The sequence below is a fragment of the Diospyros lotus genome, chromosome 3, assembly GCF_014633365.1.
Source record: "Diospyros lotus cultivar Yz01 chromosome 3, ASM1463336v1, whole genome shotgun sequence".
Classification (NCBI taxonomy): domain Eukaryota; kingdom Viridiplantae; phylum Streptophyta; class Magnoliopsida; order Ericales; family Ebenaceae; genus Diospyros; species Diospyros lotus.
The window spans coordinates 6,967,478-6,989,484 of NC_068340.1; the positions used below are offsets into that span (position 1 = coordinate 6,967,478).

The 22,007-nt window shown below is 34.2% G+C and overlaps 1 protein-coding gene across 1 annotated transcript; it reads left to right on the plus strand.

The window, feature by feature from the left end:
* The first annotated feature begins 12,845 nt into the window (after positions 1-12,845).
* On the plus strand, positions 12,846-22,007 carry LOC127798143 (T-complex protein 1 subunit epsilon). The gene is made up of 9 exons (XM_052331488.1): positions 12,846-13,191; positions 14,793-15,111; positions 18,170-18,518; positions 19,121-19,253; positions 19,368-19,420; positions 20,380-20,482; positions 21,160-21,326; positions 21,415-21,528; positions 21,648-22,007. The coding sequence occupies exons 1-9, from the start codon at positions 12,993-12,995 to the stop codon at positions 21,816-21,818; spliced, it is 1,608 nt and encodes a 535-aa protein (XP_052187448.1). The 5' UTR covers positions 12,846-12,992; the 3' UTR covers positions 21,819-22,007.

The following is a 22,007-nucleotide window of genomic DNA, read 5'->3' on the forward strand; positions in this document are numbered from 1 at the left end:
CTACGCCCTAGGGACAATCCGATCTTATCATTAATCCTTAGCCCTCTTTCCTCTTGCAATATTTTCAAAAAAAAAAAAAATAGAACAAATGCAAAACCAACCATCTTTTTAATTTAATTATTTAGCAAATAACATATTACTTTCCCCTATTCTTTGGGTAATTATTAATATATTTTATGCTTTCTCAAACACCATAAAATTAATATAAAGAAATTTGTTAAGAATTATATATATATATGTATATATTAAGATGGCCATGCAAAATTCACCGGAAACCACAGCATTTGTCTTATTACCCGCCATTTGAATATTCATCGTTGCCGATCCAATTTCGTAGCTTTGAAGTCGGAAACCACGAAATCACCTCAAAACAATCTTAATCTTTCTCGGCTCTCCTTAAACCCCGCTTCTTAATCTACACCAATTGCAGTGGAGGGCTATATATATACATACATATATGTATATATATAGCCCTCCACTGCAACCCCATTCAAATCATCTCTCTCGCAGTGTTCTCCATCAATCCATCTTTCTTCTTCCAAAAGGGAATACTGCTTCTTATAATCAATAATAAATAAACCCATCATCCTAAAATGGCCCGTCAGGTTATCGTTCTCGCCCTTGTCCTCTTCGCTCTTGTCGGAATGGCCTTCGCAACCGCAGCCGACCATAAGGAGGCCGCCCATGCCAAGCCAACCACCCCCGCGGCTTCACCGGCCGCCCACGACCACGCCGGTGGCCATTCCGCAGCACCTGCCGGCGCACCGCATGCTGAAGGAGTTGCGTCTGGCCCCACCGCCGAAGGACCCAACAGTGGTGCCGCTGCCGTTCAGATCTCGGCTGCTGCCGGCGTCGCCGCCGTCCTCGCCGCCGCCGCCTTCTAATTAAGTTAGCATTTATTCATGATTTCAGTCCGGAGACGTGTGACGAATAAAAGAAATAGTGGGTTTTCGTTTGATTAGTCGGATTGAGCCCCTAAGAGCGGAAGCCATTCTTTTGCATTAAACGTGTTTACGTGTATGAAATTTAACCCATAATCTATATATTATTGCCTTTTATATTACAATGATTATTTTCTTTGCGGATGATTTGGATTTTGATATGCATACCAATATCGATCTAAGCACAAAAACCCATTTGTAAATCACATAACCAACAAGTTTATTTCTTTTTATATCTCGTGAAATTTATTAGTATATCGTGATATATTTGAAAATTTTGTTCATCATTTCTTTCTCTTCCCTTTTTTTTACTCCAGCAACCAACCCTTTCGTGGTTGCATCCTCTCTCTCATCGTCGTTGCACAAAAGGAGAGATGTGCAACGATAGTGAGAGACGATTATTAGAGTAAAGAAATGTGAGAGAGAGATATTTTGTAATTGAATTAGAAGTATTTTCATCATTTGAGTCCTGAACCCCACAAAAGAGCTTTCTATTAATTCTTCTAATTATGAAAGTTTTGACTTAAATAATCATCCTCATAACTTGTGTGGAAACATCAAACTTAATCTTTTTTTATTTTGAATTTAATTTGAATAGCTTGATTTTTTTTTTTTTTTTTTGGGTATAGTTATAAAGCATACACACCCTATTTTGTTGATTCCTAAAATCAAATTAAGGATAATTTTCCCTTTTTTCCACTCAACATGTAAGGTGGGTCAATATTTTTGTTAAAAATGTTATTTTCCTTTTTTTAATAGTGTATAGATAGGGATAATAACAAATCATACGTGGATTGGATATATATCTGTTTTTACTCTTTGCTCATGAGACTTGAGCTCATATAGGTTTCTTAATTTTTTTGGATGTCCCTATTCAACCGAATAAAATCTCAACTTCATACTCTCTCTAAATAGATCAAATTTATTAGATATCCATTAAATCGGATAATAATTATCATCCTTATACAAATATATTTTTGCTTGAAAATTAATGTTTCATGTAAATTATTATACTTTTTGTCGTACTTTTATATGAATATTTTCTATAAAATTCAATAATTAGAAAATCGTCAATGTTTTATTTTCTATTTGGTAATTTTTGTTAAAATATTAAATTTTTAATTTTCGTATCAAAACCAAAAATAACTTATCAAAAATTTGTTGTTAAACCATTTTTTTTTTACTTTAAGAAATATATTTCTCATTTTTTTTTTTGCCATTCCATCATACACCAAAAAATAAGTATAATACTTTACTAGAAAAAAAAAATTTACTTGAAAACAAACTTAGCCTAAAACCATAATATTGTGATGAAATACCACACATACACACACAAACCATTACCTAAGTTTTCTTTATACCAAAACAAAATAATATAATCTTGCATGTATTTAATTTTATTATGATAGACTAATAGCTGAACTAATTCAATCTTTGATTAAATCAATGTTGATGAAGCTGGTGAATTGGATTATCAAGACAAACCAATGGAAAAGTGAAATCCTTGGTGTACATGTATAAAATAATTATTGGGTGTCGTAAGATTGTGGATTTGAGTTTACATTCATGCAGGTAGTGTATTATTTGCGCCTATTTGAGAGGTTAGGGCATGAGTTTCGACCTGAATTTACTCGTCCAACCCATTAGTTCGAGCAAGTGGGCCATAGTTTATAGAGAGGGTGTAACGGTCTGGGCCAAAAATTGCTATGTGTCGAGGACGACTCCAATTTTACGTAACAAAAAAATCAAGATTGCAAATGTATGTAAAGAGAAGAAATGTACGTAAAGCAAGATTGCAAATAAAAATGTATATAGAGGAAAAGGGAGAGAAAGAAAGAAAAGTGTAGGAATGAAGTAGAGATATGCTTTTGTTCATTTCACCATATGCTTGTAGTGCACCCTTTTTAATAATGGAGGTGTGTCTTTGAGAGATGAATTTTGAGGTGTTTTTTTGTGGGGAGTCAAGTATGTCACGCACACCCCTAATAAGGTGGGGTTTCATCTAGTCATGTTGTTAACATATATAGTCAATAAAAAGAAACAAATAGTATATATGTAATAGTGAACATGCATTAAGATGAAAGGAGTGGGAAGTAAAGAACTTTGATACCTTATTTTTTATAAGGCCTCTTGTAAGGTCGTGTCAGAGCTTAACATTTATCATCATTTGGCATCGAGGATTTAGTTGAATCATGTCGGCACTGAAGTATTATTGGATCCACAAAGTATGTATTGTGTTCTTGTAAAAAAACAAGGAGGGCACATTAACTTTAGGGTAAATTGGATCTTAAATCACCGAAACTTCTTGTAGGGCAGCATGACATCAATTTTTGGTCTGGGCCCAAGAAAAGTCAAGGCCTCCCACAAGGACATATTGGTTTCATGGTAGATTACAACCACAAAATACTAAGCCCTTCATAGGGCAACATTAAAATTAGGATTGATATTCAATTTGGACCCCCACAAAGTCAAGGACTCTTGGAGGGTTATCTCAACTTTGGGGTAGATTAGATCCACATAGTATTGGAGCCTCTTGTAAAAAAACATTAGCTAGGATCGATCATTGATCTTAAGCTTGAGCTTGCACAGAACTATGGACTCTCATAGGGCCATATCATTTTGGGGTAAATTCAACTTGTAAAGTACTTAAAGCTTCTCATAAAGCATCTCACCATCAAGGTATAAAGCTTCCAACTCAACATAAAGTTGATACCTGTCATAGGGCCAAGTTGGCTATGAGGTAGATTGAACTCGTAAGGCTCAATTCGTTGTGATATATAAAGTTGTTGTTTTGGAGAATGAGTTGGATGGAGTTTGGATTTTCAATAGGATTCAAAGTGTTAGGTTTGCACAATTATGTCACCACGCACCCAAGGAGAATGAATTGGGTGTTACAAAAAATACTTGAAGAATTGAAAATTTTTGCTTGAAATGATGATGAAGTGCTATGAAACTGTAAATGAGTAATAGTATTTGCAAAGTTTGAACAATTTTAAAGAAAGAATGAAAAAGAAATGACACAAGATTTATAGTAATTCAGCTAAATCGGCTTACTCAACTAACTTAGTTCTTCACTAAAGATTTTCAAATACACTAACACCTTTTACTTGAACTTAATTAGGCCCTCTAGCAAGCAACTACGAAAATACAAATCCGCATACCAATAATCTAGTAGGCCCTCTAGATCACGAGTTAGGCAATACAATAATAAATTTTACGGTTAATAGAAAATCTAAGGATAGCTCTCTTAGTTACATTGAAACTCAAAGATAAGAAATATACTTTGTCTTTGAATGAAAAATGAAAGCTTAAAGGGACTTGTAAGATGAAAAATCAACTTGAGCATTTGCACTTGTTCATTAGCTTCTCCACATGTTGCTTCATGCTCTATTTATAGCTTTCTGGTCATCCAAGTAAAAAAATTGAAATAAATGACCATTGCCCCATATTAAATGCCTGAGAACTAGTTGTTTTAATTATGTTAGAATATAAACTATTGATAAATGCATAAAATTTGTCAATTGTTTCTTTCATGTCAACTACTTCTTTCAAAATATTTAAATTTTCAAATAAAATTTCAAAAACTTTTAACATTAAGAAAAAAAAATTGACTTGGATAGACAAAATGTTGTCTGTTTTAGACATAAAATCGACTGTTTCAAGGAATGATCGACATATTATAGTCATTATTGACTACTTTTAAACTTAGAATCAAACAACCGAGAGTTTGAAAAATGTTTGTCAATAGTTCTTAAAGACTGTCGACTATTTTTGTAATATCCCAAAATTTGGGAAATAAATAATGATTACTAATTTGGTCGGAGCAATTAATAATTGTTAAATATTTTTGGGTTTAAGAGAAATATTAATTATTAATTATGGTGTTTGTGGAGATTAGTGAATTTTTGTGGGTTAAAAGGCAATATTAAATTGTTTGGGTATTTGGAGAATTAAGTAAAATATTTATTTAGAGAAAATAATTATTTATTAAGGAATATTTAGGAAAAGATTAAAATAAAGTAATTTGGGAGAATTTCTAGAATGTTTGATGTATAAGTGTAATAAAGGAAATGAGAGTTAGGGGTGTATGTGTAGGTTTTTTGGAAGTTATGGGTTTAAGTGTAGATTTTCGGAAGTAGCAGGAAGTCATTATAAAATTAATTAAGTGTGTCTACATTACCAAGGAAGCAGCCAGCCTAATGGCCGCGTGCACGCTGGTGCTGGCGTGAGGCGCGGGATCGAGCCAAGGGGCTGGCGCGCGGGCTGGGGAAGGAATTACTATTTTTGGGCAGCAAGGGAGCACTGAAACGGCGCCGTTTTGGGGCGCCAGTGCAGGCCCCTTGCGCAGCCACGTGGCGCGCGCTGGCGCGCCCAAGCGGCTGCTCCCCCGCCCCACTTATTTTGCACGCTTTTTAAGGCCAAATTGGCCATGTTTTTCTGCCGACTTAGCTACTTTAAATTGCCTCAATTAAAGGTAAAATTGAGATTAAGTTGGGAGGAAATCAGTGAGCGAGCAGGAAGCATCTGGAAGAAGAAAATGGCGCGTTGAGGCTGGAAAGGGCGAGGAAAATTATGAGAAGTTGGAAATTAAGTCAAGTTTAATTGTGATTTAATTACTAGATGATTATGTATTATTAATTTGTATGATTAGAATTTAATTATAAGTTTAATTTTATTAAGTTTGGGTGATTAAGTTTGGTGTGTAAGTATATAAATACACTGGCGTGAGAGTGTATAATATTTTGTCTGTGAGCATGGGTGTAAGTATATGTATATATGTGGAGGGTGAATTTTGGTGACCATTTAGTCGTGGAAAGTGAGCAGTACTTGAGTTGGGCTTGATGCGGTGATAAGCAAAGGAATATATATGTAGATAAATATGTTATGGTTGAGATAGCAGTGAATTGTGTGTGGTCGTGAATATAGGAGAATGGTTTTAATAATGAATGTAAGTGGAGTATATGTTTGTTGATAATACATAATTGGAATTTATGATTTCATTAATTATCAGGAAACGCTACTTCGCAGTGGGAGGACAGGAAAGGCAAGAAATAGCCGTATAAAGGCAAGCTCTTAACCCTCTTCTCACGCTATTTATTTCCCGTGAAAGTCTTTGAGGTTTCTTGTACTCTAAACCCTCCCTCACCTTGACTTGGTTCTACGCATAAATAATAATAATCCGCGTAGTAACCATTTTATGACTTTTATTTTATTAATGAGTTTATTGTTAATGAGATAAGCCAAGTAAGGATGTCATGGCGTCTTTTATTTCGACCGTCACAGAGCTTCGTATCGCTCCGCTTCCCTTGGGAATGATGCCGAACCCGTTGGGGTTAGGTTCTTAGAGAAATTGCTTATGGTCAGAATTAAGAAAATGTGTTAAAGAATTTATTATGTATGTTGAGATGGCTTTATGTGAATTAAAAGGAATGAGAATGGTAATGTGATGATATGTGAATATGTACATGAAGGATTATGAGTTATGGAGAAATGTTATGTAAAGTTAAGCTGGAAAGATATAAAGTCAATAGTGTCAGTAAGTGTGTCTCAGGGTATGGGTACAAAGCCACTGACTGTTGATCGTGGGTCGTGGCAGTTGATGGCTGGATGTATGGGCGCCAGTCATCGGTTGTTACGATAAGCGCTAGACGGCCAGAAGAGCTGGTACTCCAGATTCCCGCCTTGGTTTGTGCATTTCATGATGTGTGTGCTACAAGGGCTGGGTTGCATTCACGTGGGGACATGCTTTGTGTGTGACGGGATGTGTGAACATTTACATGACCCAGTTGGTCTAAGAGCCAATTTGGGTACCCTAGATGAGCATATGCATTTAGAGCATGTCGCATGTGTGAATTCTTATGTGTGGGCATAGCAGGGCCTGATGCTTGGTTTATGGGGGCCTTGTCATCACGTTTATGCTACGGAAGCCCTTGCATTTCTTATGTGTTGCATTGCATGGTTCTAATGTTACTGTTATTCTGGACGGGAGTACCGTGCCAGGTGTCGAGAGTACCGACTCATGTGAGCTTCGGCTCGGCTTAGATATTAGCTCGGGGTTGGCCCGAAGGAATACCAAGATCGCGGAAGTATATGATTATGTGATGTATGACATGATGAACACATGAGAATATGATGGGAATCAGGAAAAGTATGTAACAAGTATCAGGAAAAGACAAAAGTTGAATGTCAGGAAAAGTCGACCATGTCAGGAAAAGGCTGGTCTAAGAGAATGATGATATGGTAGCCTATGTTAGGCTACAACAGGTTTGTATGTGGGACCCGGGTGCCAATGTTTGACTTATGTGGGCCCCTGGTTCCTTATGTGCAGTTTATTTTATGTTATGCATGTAGAAGTAAGGTACGTATAGCTCATGACATGGCGTGATTTCATTGAGATGAATTGCGTGGGGTGTCATGGGAAGAGTCCTATCCTAAACCTGTAACCTTTCTTTCTAGAGCTTGCTGAGTCTCGCGACTCATGTTGTTTTACATCATTCCAGGTCAGCATATCCTGAGATCGCAGATGTGTTCATCGGGGTTTGGGTCCAGACCGTCAAGTCATGGTAGCCAGTGCAGAGCTCTCCCAAAACTAGATCCTGGGTGTCATCGTGTCTTAATAAGGTTAATGTTTATGTTTTCAGAGTTTGTCGCATGTTATGTAAGCCCAGATGGGCCCAGGTGATGAATGGTTTGTAAAGATTATGATGAGATGTTATAATAAAGAAAAATTATGATTTCAAAAAAGGTTATGTGTGTGTTGTAGGTGCATCATTGTTCAATTTCATTTTTATAATGACCCTCTCACGGATCCTCTATCCGCAGTAGGGGCTCCGGGAGGCGGGCCGTTACAATTTTAGCTTTTAGACATAAAATGGTCAACATTTTAAAAATAACAAGTTGACATTTTTTATTTTTAAGACAATCTAAAAGACAAAAGACATAGATCAATCGACAATTTACATAAAGAAGTCGATAGTTTTGCCTTCATCATATGAAATAAGGATATGATTTTTGAAAAACAACATACACAATATTTATATGATTTGTGACCCATATTTCTTAAATGGCAAAAGTATAATTTCCAAGATAAGATACTTACCAAAAGAAAAAAAAAAATGGATTATATGCGGCTTAACAAAGTAATTGGAAAAATTAACATCTTTAGCCCATTTTGAACTTCCAAAGATATGCCTCAATTTCAAAAGCCACAAAATCATTTTCATAAATAAACCACAATGAAAGTTTTTTATCATCAAAATAATATCAAAAACATAACAACAAAAGGCTATAAGTTTGGGTCAAACGAGGAATTGCTAAGGCAAAGCTCACTTTAGAAGGAGTGATAGAGCTACAAATTGGTTGGTTAGGGACTTTATTGTTGAAGACCTTGCATTAATGCCAAGAAAGACATTTGTGGTACTAATACAGACAAGATGTAGGAATAGAAGCTGACATGTGGCCTCGACTTCTTAATAAAGTTGTAGATTTCTAGGTTGGCCTACAATAGGGTACTTCCCCACACGATCTCAATCTCTACAGTGGTTAAATATAAGAATAGCATTTGTGTTCCAACAACTATGGTGATGGATTTCCGATGGTTTGGTTGTAGTGTAAAGTGATGGGCTTTTGTTGTCTTTTATTCTCATAAATAGCTTCACTTAAATACTGTAAAAGGGTTTTATCAGTGTATTATCAAGACTTAGATTAATGGAGAAGCATTGATACACAATGAAAACAATTATATTAGCAGTTAAAATGAGGGCAAGATCATGCTCTTAACTAGGGTATAGGTTAAGTAGCAAACAAATGATACGTTGGAATTAATACTAGTAGATTACGAGTTTAATACTTGACCTAGATAAGGGTCAAAGGTTCACTTGCGATTTATTTTTTCTATCAAAATTGAAGATACAAGCGACATGAGACTGAGCAAGAACAATAATTCTAAGGAGAGCAAGATCATATGTAAAGTGAGATAGTAATGAAAGAAAAAGAGAGATAGGAGCAGGGACGGATCCAGCCAGTTAGAATGGGCTGGGCTGGGCAAAATTAGAAATGGGCTGGGCTAAATTAGGGGTGGGCTATTACCAAAAAATTAACAAATTTACATTATAAAAAAAAATTATTATGAGCTGCCCTCGGCAACTCACTAATAAATTCATCTCTAGAAATGAGTATTAATAGGTTTGCTCTATTTATAGATAGTGCCGTCTTGGGAGACTAACTCCAATAATATATTAGCATGTGACAAGTAATTACGTTAGTTGTGTAGCATAAATTAAAAAATTACATAATTTATTGATATTTATTGATATTCTTTTCTAAGGTTTCGTTTATTTGTAGAAAAATATTTTCTTGAGAAAGAACAGTTTTTAAAGAAAATAATATTTAAAAAATATTTTTTTTTCTAAAATTTGTTTTTTGTTATTATGTTGTAAATTAAAAATTTTGTTGAAAGACCATTTATAGTGTTTGATTAACATTTAGAAAATTACAATACTTTTTATCATATCATCAAATCTAGAGATATTGCATAGAAATATAAATAAATTTCTATAATATAAAGATAAAAATATAATAAACACATTATAAAATAAAAACAAAAACATAATAATATCATATATAATCAAAACAAATAACCAACTAATCATAAGTTTTACAATATTATAACTTTTGCATATATAATCTTATTAAAAGTAACAAGGTCGGATCTACCATTCTCAAAATATTCATATTAATAATTATATATTCATAATAAAATAAGAAGCATGAGTTTAAATTCAAGTAACACTGCTGATAATATAGGCTTCTCGTGACGCGATCTCGATCCCAATCTACCATGTCCCTTGATAAATTTTTGCACTCCAAATTTTCTTAATTTATCACTTTTAACTAAAATAAACTTTTATAGTCTTCTTATTATCAACTAAGTAATCAAATACAAATATAAGAGTAATTTCATCGTAACCTTCTATCTTCATCAACATCAACATCAAATTGATATTTGCTTAGCTCTTGAATTATGCTAAAGAATTCAAATCATGGTGCAAAAAATCATTTTTTCATTGCACATACAATCAAATTGCAAAATGAAAGAAAAAGAGAAGAACTAGAAAGATTCAAATCAATATCATCAAATGGTAAAGAATGAGAATCCAATTGGCAAATCCATTTCATTCACAAATCAAGAACAAGAATGGGGCATTAGCAACAACAACAACAACAACAATATCAAAAATCTCTCCCAAAAAATCATTCTCGAAAATCATAGTTTAAGTTCAGTACTTGTGGCAGCTATTGATTTCTTATTTCAGGAAAATTGCAAGGGGGCTTGAATGAGTTAATTGACACAAATTGTTTTGCATAAACTAATGAAATTGAGAAATTAGAAAAAAAAAAAAAAGAAACATGAAAGTTAAAGAAAACATCAAAGAAATGACTTAATAACCATATGGAGATGGAGAGAATCGAAACTCCACATTTTTTCCACTCGCTATGGTGGTGGTGACAATACATGTAACGTTGGAGTAAATGGCTAATGGTGAGTAGAAAAAGGAATTTTTTTTTTTTTTTTTTTTAAGAGGGTGGGGGCGGGCATAGATTGGAATTAGAAGCACTCTAATGCATAAAGACACGACTTGCTATTAATGGAGAGAGAGAGAGAGAGAGAGTCTGCGTGTGTAAAAGGCGATGTTTTGAGAGACTAGGGGTGTGAGGAAAACGGTTTACCCTTTTTAAGATGATAAGTTGTTTTTCAAGAATTAATACAAGTTGAAGATTTTTTAAGTCTTGTTTTTTTTACTATTTTTAAGTCGTTTTCAGTTATGAGTTTTTCAAAATAATGAAAACGTGTTACTTTCATATTTTCAAAAATAAGAAAAATATTTATAAAGAAAATTCAAAATAATAAAAAGTTATTTTGGCTGTTTTCATCACAACATATTCAAATTTTTCAAAACGCAAAAAACGTTATAGGCAAATAGAATGCGTTTTCAACCATTTCAAAACAGACAATCAAAACACAAAATTGAAAATAAATTTAAAATTCAAAAGTTAAAACTAAAATACGGATAGAATAATTTCTTAGTTTTTATTGATTGGAAATCTAGTTGATTTTTCTGTTTTCATAATCCAAAAATTGAAAAATAAAAAAAAAAATCCTATAGAATACTTTTCTGCAAACAAAAAAGAATTAGAAGTAAAAGAAAAAAAAATGCATGATCTATAGCTCATCTTTATGAAATTACTAGTGGTAAACCAGTGTGATACACAATAGAGTTTAATTTAAAAATAAAAGATTAAACTCATTATTTTAAATAATTTTAACAAAATTGATAATTATAGTTTTTTTTAATACTCAGTCTTTTATCAAAATTTAAGTTTAATTAATTATTCGTTATGAATACTCTTAATTCAATGTACCGCCATTCAATGTGCTAAAAAATAATTAACACATTAAGTAGGTTACTTGACAAAATACCTATAATTTTATTTATTTATAAATAAATATTATAAAATTTATAATTTATCTACTCAAAGAGTTATTTTTTATTTATTATATTATAAATATAAATTAAAATTCTTAAATGTGAGTAAGAATAAGTTTTTGAATAATAACAAAACTTTAAAAATAAAAATTTTGATTTCTTTCATAGTTTTAAAAATATGATACCTTAAATATTAATTAACAGTTAAAAACCAAAGCATTTGACAACCTTAAATATTTTTTTATGAATTTGTTAAGATATCACATTTTCAAGATTATAATATAATTATTAAAGTAAAATTAATAGTTAATTAATCACTACCTTTGATTTAATGTAAGTTTTTTAGGGAAAAAATTCACTATTGATTGACACTTGGTAAAATACTTTGCTTGACTATCCTATTTTAATATTATATATATATAGAATAAAGATATAAAAATAAGATTTTAAATAAATGGATAATTTTCTATAACTTAATTAATAGTTCAAATTATCTATTAATATTTATCAGAAAATTCATACAAATTTAATATAAATTTTAGAGGTAAAAATAGTTTGACAGATTTTTGGAGGAAAAAAAAATTTATAAATTATTTTACTTTAATATAATATATTATATAAAGATAATAATTTATTTAATAAATAATTTTCTATAACTTAATTAATACTTTAAGTGTATATTCCTCATAAATAATATTTATTTTTTATTCATTGACGAATTAATTAAATATTTAATATTCACATATTAATCTATTGAAAAATCCATGATTAGTATTGAAAAACTCATGTATTTAAAATTTATTATTAATTTTACAGTAATGAGTACTTATTATTTGAAAGCAATTGGAAATTTTAAATTATTAATACAATAAGTACTAAATGAAAATTATTAATGTAAGTTTTGGAAGAATTTTTTTTTTTAGACTATCCTATTTATTTATTTTTTTTGGTTAAAGTATCATCACGAGCGTCCCTGTTGTTTGGCCCTACGATTTCAGCAGGAGAGGTAAATCAGGGAATTCAACAGGCAGATTTCGACCCCTAACACAATCGCAAACGTGAGAGCGGCAAGTATTTTTCATTTTTCAGGGTCGTTTCTTGTCTGCTGAATTATCTCCTAACTAGGGCTCGAACACGAAACCTGAGACCCAAAAAAAACACCGCAACACATTATTCCTTTGTCAATTAATCTACAGCGCATTATTCCCTTGTCAATTGATCTACGCCATGCACTACTATCCGACTTTTATATGTGTAACCACGATACTTTTTATGTTAAAATTTTACGCAAGTATGATTTTTCCGTTGATGTCCGGGTGGACAGTGCCCGTTTGCGCAAAAAAGATCCAAGTATGAGATTGGGTCGGACCGGAATAGCTTGAACCCGAATAAGCTTCTGAAAAGAAGCGGGACTGCGGAAGGGTTTTAGGGCTAGTAGTCAAGAAGCCGAATACGCTTCTGAAACCTTCTAGGGTCTCTCTCTCTCTCTCTCTCCATCAATTGTTATCGCCGGCGATCTGGTATCAGAAGCACCAGAAAAAGGAGAAGTGGTGGTGGTGGAGAAATGGCGTTAGCGTTCGATGAGTTTGGAAGGCCGTTCATTATATTAAAGGAGCAGGAGCAGAAGACGAGGCTGCGAGGTCTCGATGCTCAGAAAGCCAACATCTCCGCGGGAAAAGCCGTGGCTCGCATCCTTCGGACCTCCCTTGGCCCCAAGGGCATGGACAAGATGCTTCAGAGCCCCGACGGCGACGTCACCATCAGTATGTATCAATACATCATCATCTCTCTCTCTCTCTCTCTCTCTCTCCACCGCTACATATTTACATACACTTAAGTCTCAAATGTGTTCGATCTTGGTGTATTATGAATTTGCTTACTTTGTTTAGAGAAACCAACTCTGGACTTCTTGTTAGATCGAATCGGTTGAGGCCTTTGATGCGTAATACAGCGGACGTACGTACTTATTTTTTTAAAAAAATTCGATAAGCGAATTTGCCTGCTAATCGGCACGAAATGGTCTCCTGCACGGTTTGTTAGTCGAGCCTGTTACGGTTTTTTTTTTTTTTTTTACTGTAATGCAGCATTTCTTCACACGGATCTGCTTCTATATTGTGTATGGATGTATGCACAAATGTGTTGGATCTCAGATTGTTTTAAACTTGCTACTAAAATGAACCCTGGACGGTTTGGTAGTTCGAATCTTGCAGGGTTTTTGTACGGTGATACAGCATTCTTCGTATTCCCATCTGTGTGTGTGTGTGTGTGTGTCTACGCACTTCTTTATCTCTATGTATTTATGCACCGGAAATGCTATTTGGACACTCAATACAGAGGGACATATTTGTTCTTACTGTATTGTAAATTTTCCAAGTATGGGACGTGAAATAAATTCTGTAAGCTTGAGTTTTAAAAGATTAATCTACTGCAATACATCAACTTTCACATAAATCTACACATGCTTAGGGAAAAATGCATTTCTAGGCCATTGTTATCAAATTATAATTCTCCCTTTTTCTGCTTGTTTGTGCATATCTATAGACTAAATTTGTGTTAACCATGTACTAAATTTGTTTGCGAACAGATACATGTTCCATGGGGACAATATATGTTCTACATTTGCATTAACTGTATACTATCTGTATAATCTATACTTAATTTATAGCGAAAGCTTCTGAAACATGTGCTCATTTACATCATTGCATCCAACTATACATTTTATAATGACATGTCCTTGAAAGAAATGTTTTGGCAGTGAAACCTGTTAGAATACAAGATGGTCACATAATTCGTGCTGTGTTTCTAACATGGTACAAAGATGTCTAGGTTGGATTGTAACTATAACTCATGATTGGGAATGCACATAGGGTGACCCCATACTAAGTGGTTCAATTAAGTATCTGTCCTTGAGTGTGGGTATGAGCGTAATTGAATTATGGATTTACAATCCATAAATGGAAATGGCCACTCTTCCATTATGCTAAAGTGCGGCATCAACAACTCTTGGGCTAGTTATAGAATTTTGGAGAATAATCTGTTTTTGGGCTGCAGTTTTGTGTTTGTCATATAACAGAGAGTCTGTAGTGCATGAGGTTCTCCCCTTGGCAAGAGTCTATTTGTATGTATTCCTCCCTTTGCTATTTTGCAAAGGAGCTGTTTCCACAAGTTGAAATCCATGTTTGTAATATATATATATATATATATATATATATAATTGTGCACAAGCACAAGCAGAAGCTCACGCACACAAAAGCCTTCAACTAGAAAATAAGATTCTGTGATTTTACTTAAGCGAACTGATGCCTCTTATCCTCTAGTTGTGAGCTTTCTTCCTTTCCCTCACCTTTCATTTCTATGATGTTAGCAAATGATGGTGCAACAATATTGGAGCAGATGGATGTTGACAACCAAATTGCAAAGTTAATGGTTGAATTATCTCGAAGTCAGGATTATGAAATTGGTGATGGAACAACTGGAGTAGTTGTGATGGCTGGTGCACTACTGGAACAGGCTGAGCGGCTGTTAGAGCGTGGCATTCATCCTATCCGAATTGCAGAGGGCTATGAAATGGCTTCCAGGATAGCTGTTGAGCATTTGGAGCGTATAGCTCATAAGTTTGAGTTTAGTGCAACTAACTTGGAGCCATTGATTGGACCTTGCATGACAACTTTATCATCCAAGATGTAAGTATGCTATCTAGTACCACTTGTATCATATTTTTATTTCTTTCTATTATCTTATGTAAGCTGTTCTACTACTCATCCATCATAATAGTTCTTTGGATATGATGTCATAAAATTCTTAGGTTCATTTAGTTTTCTTCTTGGTACATTAATTGTTAACAATTTGTTGTGATTCTTTTTGTTATCACACATCCCCTATGCTTTTTTTCTAAATGTTTTGTTCTGTTTGTTTGTGCATGCATGTTCTTCCTTTCCACTTCCAATGTCTTTGTGTTTGTATGGTTACTCTTCTTTTGTCTTCTATTCATTAATGGCTGAAGATATTCTGTTTCCTTTAAAACATGATTTTGCACGGGAAGTCTTCATGGTACTGCTTGGGATAGTCATGACTTTTTCAGTGTTTGTAGAAATAGCTGCTTCAACAATAAGCAATGATTGTTATGAGTAATCCTAAAAAAATTTGTCCTTCTGGCATGTTGTAGTCCATGGTATATCAATATTTGAAAGCTATATGTATAGTGTCTAAGTGCATCATCTAAGACATGCCCTTTACCCCAGTTTGTTTATATCCAATTCTTATCTACAGGAAGTTGTGTAAGGTTTGTCCTGCATGTGCTTTGTTTTTCAGCATTTGTACATGTAAAAAGGACATTATTGGTCTAATTAGTGTTAAGAAGAGGTTAATTCATGAATATAACAAAACAGGCAATAATAATTTAAGCATTGGTGCTTAAAAAGAAAAATGAGTTGGGCCTGTTGGGAGTGTTACTGTGTATATGATTATGACGTCACGAAAATAGAAAAACTAAGAAACCTGTAGCTTGTCCCAGGTGATTGTTTATGGGAGTATGAAATTGAGGTCTTAATTTTTTTTGAAAATTCTTCTCACCTGGTGTGATTTTACGCCCCAATCATGTATTCATGGATGCTATCAAGATTTTTCCTACCCCCAGCGACAAATTTTATAATTTCATAGTTTATTGAGTACATTTTAGTATTTTACTGGCGTCATGTAGAGGTGGAAATCATAGTTGAGTACGCCCATTGAAAATCAATATAGTTTTCCATTAAGAAGGGAAATTTTATTTTATTTTATAATTTTAACTTCACTCACTGCAGAATTAAAACTTTTAGTATGTTTATCAACATGTATATTGAAATGAGAGAACAAAGGTGGTCTGCACTATGCAGTTATGCCAATTGAATTGGCAACAAGATATTCATTTTAGCTGCATCATGAGGTTCTATACATTCAAGAAGTTAATGGCTGGTGTCATCATTTATCCTCACATGAAGGATACCAATACGGTGGTGTTTGTATGTTGTACAAGTTGGTTTTACATACCTACTATGTGATGGAACATGGCCTTATCAATTATCTTCATTTATAGTGTTTAAAAAAGTTTGCTTAAGCATGCTTAGGGCTTTTTGTGTGAAGCTCAGCGACTTTAGCTGAGTGTACTTAAGTTGTGCTTATAACTGAGCTTTGAAGTGCTAAAAAGCATTCTTCAAAAGTATGCCTAGTTTTTTTTTTAAACCAGATGATATGAGTGGTTGGGTTTGTTTAAATTTTTGCAATGGTGTGGATATGGAATCCTTACCCAGGGAAGGTTGTTATCAGATCTTAAAAAGATTTGAATAAAATCATATATATATTTAAAAATAAAAAGAAGACTTGGATGCATTTATTGCACGATAAATATTGAAGGAACATGTAAGTAGGTGTAAATTAGGAGATAGCTAATTTTTTTTTTTGATTGTTGTAAATTAGGGATTGTTGATTGATTGTAGATTAAGGATTGATTGATTGGAAATTGCTATAAATTAGGGGTTGATTGATTGGGGATTGTTGTAAATTAGGGATGATTTTTTTTTTTTGCTTTTTTGCTATGATTGCTTTAACTTGTAAATGGGTATAAAATGTTGTCATGACCCTAGGAGCAATAAAGGGGCATTATTGTAATAGGGTATAATAGTTAGTTAGGGATGTTTTACAAGTTGTTAGAAGCACATGGGTGCTCTTAGGATGCTGTTAGAAATTAGTTAAACATCTAGCTATGCCTATAAAAAGACCAATTGTAAGAGGAGAGAATTTATGCTTGAATTAAATGAATGAAAATCTAATTCTTTCTCTACAATTCTCTCCATTCTCCCTCTTGTTTCTCTCTATTGCTCTCCTTCATTTCTCTCTACATCCTTCCCCCATTTCTGTCCAAATTTCCCTCTAAACATTCTGTTCTCAGTTCTACTCAATTAGATCCTTCCGATTGCCAATCCAACCCTGTTATGAACCCTAGGTTCATGACAAATGTATATGAAAAATGGTCATCTTTTGTTAAATTTTCATCCCTCATTCTTATTTAGTTTTTTCAATGTTTTTTGATAGTTTATATTTTTTATGCTTCCAAAATTTATACTCTTTATTTCATTTATGGGTGCTTCACTTCATTTAAGCATGCGCTTCGCTTTGCGCTTGAGGTCTGAAGGGTTTCTGTGCTTAAGTGCACTTAGCACTCTTGTAAACACTGCATTCACTGGCATTTCATGAAATGTTTCCTTATGAAGATGGTGTTGGAACTTTGTCTCATCATTCCCTCACTAGAGGGCTGGTTGGGAAGGGCATCCGGCATAAAATTGTCACATTATTCTTTTGCATGGATTTGTATTGTCAATGTAACTTTTAGAAGTCAGTTAACATTATGAATGCCATGCCATTGACCCTAACTTGGTTAGCATAAGGTATAGTTGATAATGATGGAGGATGTCAATGCAGTGAAATAGATCTTATTAGGAAAGTGCTTCAAACTTCTGGTTTATGTTGGTTTGCTATTTTATAGTAAAGGTCTATTTCCTCAGCTGTTTGATGTAGGACCATTTCCAAAGCTGTTTGATCTGCCAAATTGAGCCTAAGAAGAGATGGAACTTATTAAAATAATAAAAAATGCTGAGGGCAGCTATCAACTGTGATTAACTTGGTGTCATCCTCTGTAACTCAAAATGTTTTTTTTTTTTTTGGGATTAATACTGCATTCTGATTACATTTTTCTTTTTGTTGCAGTGTGAATAGATGCAAGAGCAGTTTGGCTGAGATTGCTGTTAAAGCAGTTATGGCGGTTGCAGATTTAGAGAGGAAGGATGTTCACTTGGACCTTATTAAAGTGGAGGGGAAAGTAGGTGGGAAATTGGAGGATACGGAACTAATATATGGAATTGTTGTTGACAAGGATATGAGCCACCCACAGATGCCAAAGCAAATCGAGGATGCAAAAATTGCAATATTGACTTGCGCATTTGAACCACCTAAGCCAAAGACCAAGCATAAGGTTGATATTGATACAGTGGAAAAGTTCCAGACTTTACGTCACCAAGAGAAGAAGTACTTTGATGATATGGTTCAAAAATGCAAGGTAAGGTTGCAGCTTAAGTTCTAGAAAGTATATAGGAGGCTGGCAAATAATTTACAACTTTTCTTACCCCAAAAAGAAATGAAGAAAAAGATCATTAGAAATCTTCTTTTAGAATTCCATGTGAACTTTGTGTTTTTATGGACTCAATCATTGTACAGATTGATTTTATTTATCTCTAAAAGTGTTAGCTAATGTACTTCAGTTATGATAATTGTTATATGTGCATGTACCAGAAGGGTTTCTTACAGTAAGCATCAAGGAGTAATCAAAAGTTGTGATATGAGAGGAGATGAAATTGGACACACAGTGAGACTGGAAATTGAGAGAAATAAGGGGGGTTAGTTAATGTTTGATTATATTGTATAATGGAAATATACATATGGTTCATTAAGGGACATAAAAAAAAAAAAATCTGCACGAGTTAAGTTTCGGATTTTGTTTGGAAACCAGAAACATGTCATCTTCAAAATCGATTAAACAGCCACTGATATAATCTTATATATCTGTGAAACTGATTGTAATATAAAAGAGAGGTATTTGATTGGCAGTTAGGTCTATGAGGAACTTGATTGTCTTCACAACTTTTTCCCGTCTTATTGTAGGATGTTGGTGCTACTTTGGTCATCTGCCAATGGGGTTTTGATGATGAAGCAAATCACTTGTTAATGCATAGGAACTTGCCTGCTGTAAGATGGGTTGGTGGTGTAGAATTAGAGCTGATAGCTATAGCCACAGGTTTGTCTCTAATTATACATGCCAGCTTTTTGATCATTCTTTCCTTATGTACTGGTGCTTTTACTGTTATATACCTTCCTCCACTAAAATTGCTCTACTGGTCTTTTTCTGTAGGTGGGAGGATTGTGCCAAGATTCCAAGAGTTGACCCCTGAAAAGCTAGGCAAGGTATGTTTTTATATCCATTTTCAAGCTTTATGTAAATCAGCATATTCTTTTTAATTCTATTATTTCCTTGTGTTATTAGCTGGAATATTTTTTACTCTTTTCCCTAACTGAAGATCTGGTATGCCCAAAAAAGGGGCAGGATCTCTGTCCCTCTGCCCATACCTTTCCTTTATTCTTTCCCTCTGTCCTCTTCCCTTTCTTTTTTTTTTATATATATATTTCTTTGCCTCTCTCTCTCCCTCCCCCTCTTTCTCCCTCCCAACTTTTCAGAGGGAGGGAGTTGGTCTATCATTTTATGTTACGTATAAATGACCCCCAACCTAAAATAAAATGGAATCTGAGGCCAAGTCTTTGATACCACTGCCCAGAGATTTTATTTGGACGTTGATTGGAATTTTAGAAGCAAATATTTGTGTTCTCGCAAACATCAATATTTCTTGTTTTATTTTTGTTTTTGGTGGGTCATAAGAAGTCAGCACCAAGGAAATGATATACTATCTTTGGTTGGCCTAAAGATGACTTCTAACTCTTTCATAACCCCCCCCCCCCCCTTCCCCGTTCCCCAGCCCTGCCGCCGCTGGAGCTTACCATGTTAGACCTTCCTCCCTCGGCACAATTCCTTCTTGGTTAAATGAAAATGCAATCCTAATAATCGTCAGCATAATTCTTAGCCTGAATGCATATCTTATTGCATGTATATGATATATTATAAGGTGAAGCTACGTGTTTATATTATTGTGTCTTCTTGGATCTCTAGTTGGTTTGTGTTATTTATTTTGGTACTTATTAGGGAAGTTTTTTGGTCATGAAGTCCCTGCATCTCATCTATGTTCTCTGCATTGCTTCGTGTCTTATTTTCACTTTAATGACTTCGACATTCTGAAGTTTGTTTCACTACATTGAGTTGGTGTAATATACTAGAAACACTGATTGGATTTTTACTATACTTGCCCATGTAGGCTGGTTTGGTGCGGGAAAAATCATTTGGCACCACAAAAGATCGAATGATTTATATAGAGCATTGTGCAAACTCAAGGGCTGTAACCATATTCATTCGTGGTGGTAGGTAACATGTCCCGTGGGACATTTCTCTTGCAATTACTTACATTATATGGTTGAAGTTGGTTGTTGGTAGATATCATGGTGGTTTATATCCGTTACAGTATATGCACATTCTCTTGCTGTTACAGTATATGCACATTCTCTTGCTGGATGCTATTGAGTACTTACTGCATTCTGCCTATGCTTTATGAGCTCAATTATTCATAATTTTTTCATTGGTTTATTTTGTGATTTTGTGTATGACCTGTCTTTGTTTCCCACTATACATTAATGAATTGTCTTGGGATGTAAAATCACTCACAATCTTGATATCTTGAATAAAAGCTGATTTTCTATTAGCAAATTAAGTGATGCCTTTGTTTTTATTTGGAAGAACTGCTTCTGCTTGCATATCTGATTCTCAAGTGAGAAAAGAGACTGGAAGAACTTGTGGCATTATGATTTTATGTAGCTTTATCTTGCATTCTCTTTATACTTGATTGTGCAGTGAATTGTAATTGAATACTTGCCTTTTAAATTGCCAATTAAAACAAAATATGTAAATATATACAACAAAGGAAGAAGGAATGGATTGGGGTTATGGAGGCTTCTTCAGGAATCTAGTTGGGGGGTGGTGGCATCACATGTATACACAGACCACAGCTCATACTAGGTTCTGGTTCTTGTTGATGCATTAGGTAACAAGATGATGATTGAGGAGACAAAGCGAAGCATCCATGATGCATTATGTGTGGCTAGGAATCTCATTCGCAACAATTCTATTGTGTATGGTGGTGGCTCGGCTGAAATTTCTTGCTCACTTGCTGTAGAGGCAGCGGCTGATAGATATCCAGGAGTTGAACAGGTTAGAATATGAATAATGGTTATTCATTTATCTTCCTTGACCAATTTCCCGAACATTTAAACCTGATTTTTGGCCTCTTTGTCTGCAGTATGCCATTAGGGCTTTTGCAGATGCTTTGGATTCTATCCCTATGGCACTTGCAGAGAATAGTGGCCTCCAGCCCATTGAAACACTGTCTGCAGTGAAATCTCAGCAAGTGAAGGTATAATTTTGGAAACATGGCTACTATTGTATAATATTTTAACATTGAAGTGGTAATGATCATCTGGTGGTGCATAATAATTTATCTGAGCATGATTTTTGGATTGATTTTGTGTATAGGAGAACAATCCTTGCTGTGGTATAGACTGCAATGATGTTGGCACAAATGACATGCGTGAGCAAAATGTCTTCGAGACTTTAATCGGGAAGCAGCAGCAGATGTTACTCGCAACACAAGTTGTCAAGATGATCCTAAAGATTGACGATGTGATCAGCCCCGCTGATTACTGATTATATTGGGTGCCATGCATGCTTTTAATATCAAGTTGTCGTTTGCCTGAAATGGTGACATCCACGCTTATATTATTTAGGTGAAATGGTGACCTTTTGAGTGATTCTACATAATGTTTTGGTACATTGTTATTTGTCATTTGAACATTTAAGTGGTGGTTATGCATTTTGCCTTGGTGGTTGTCATAA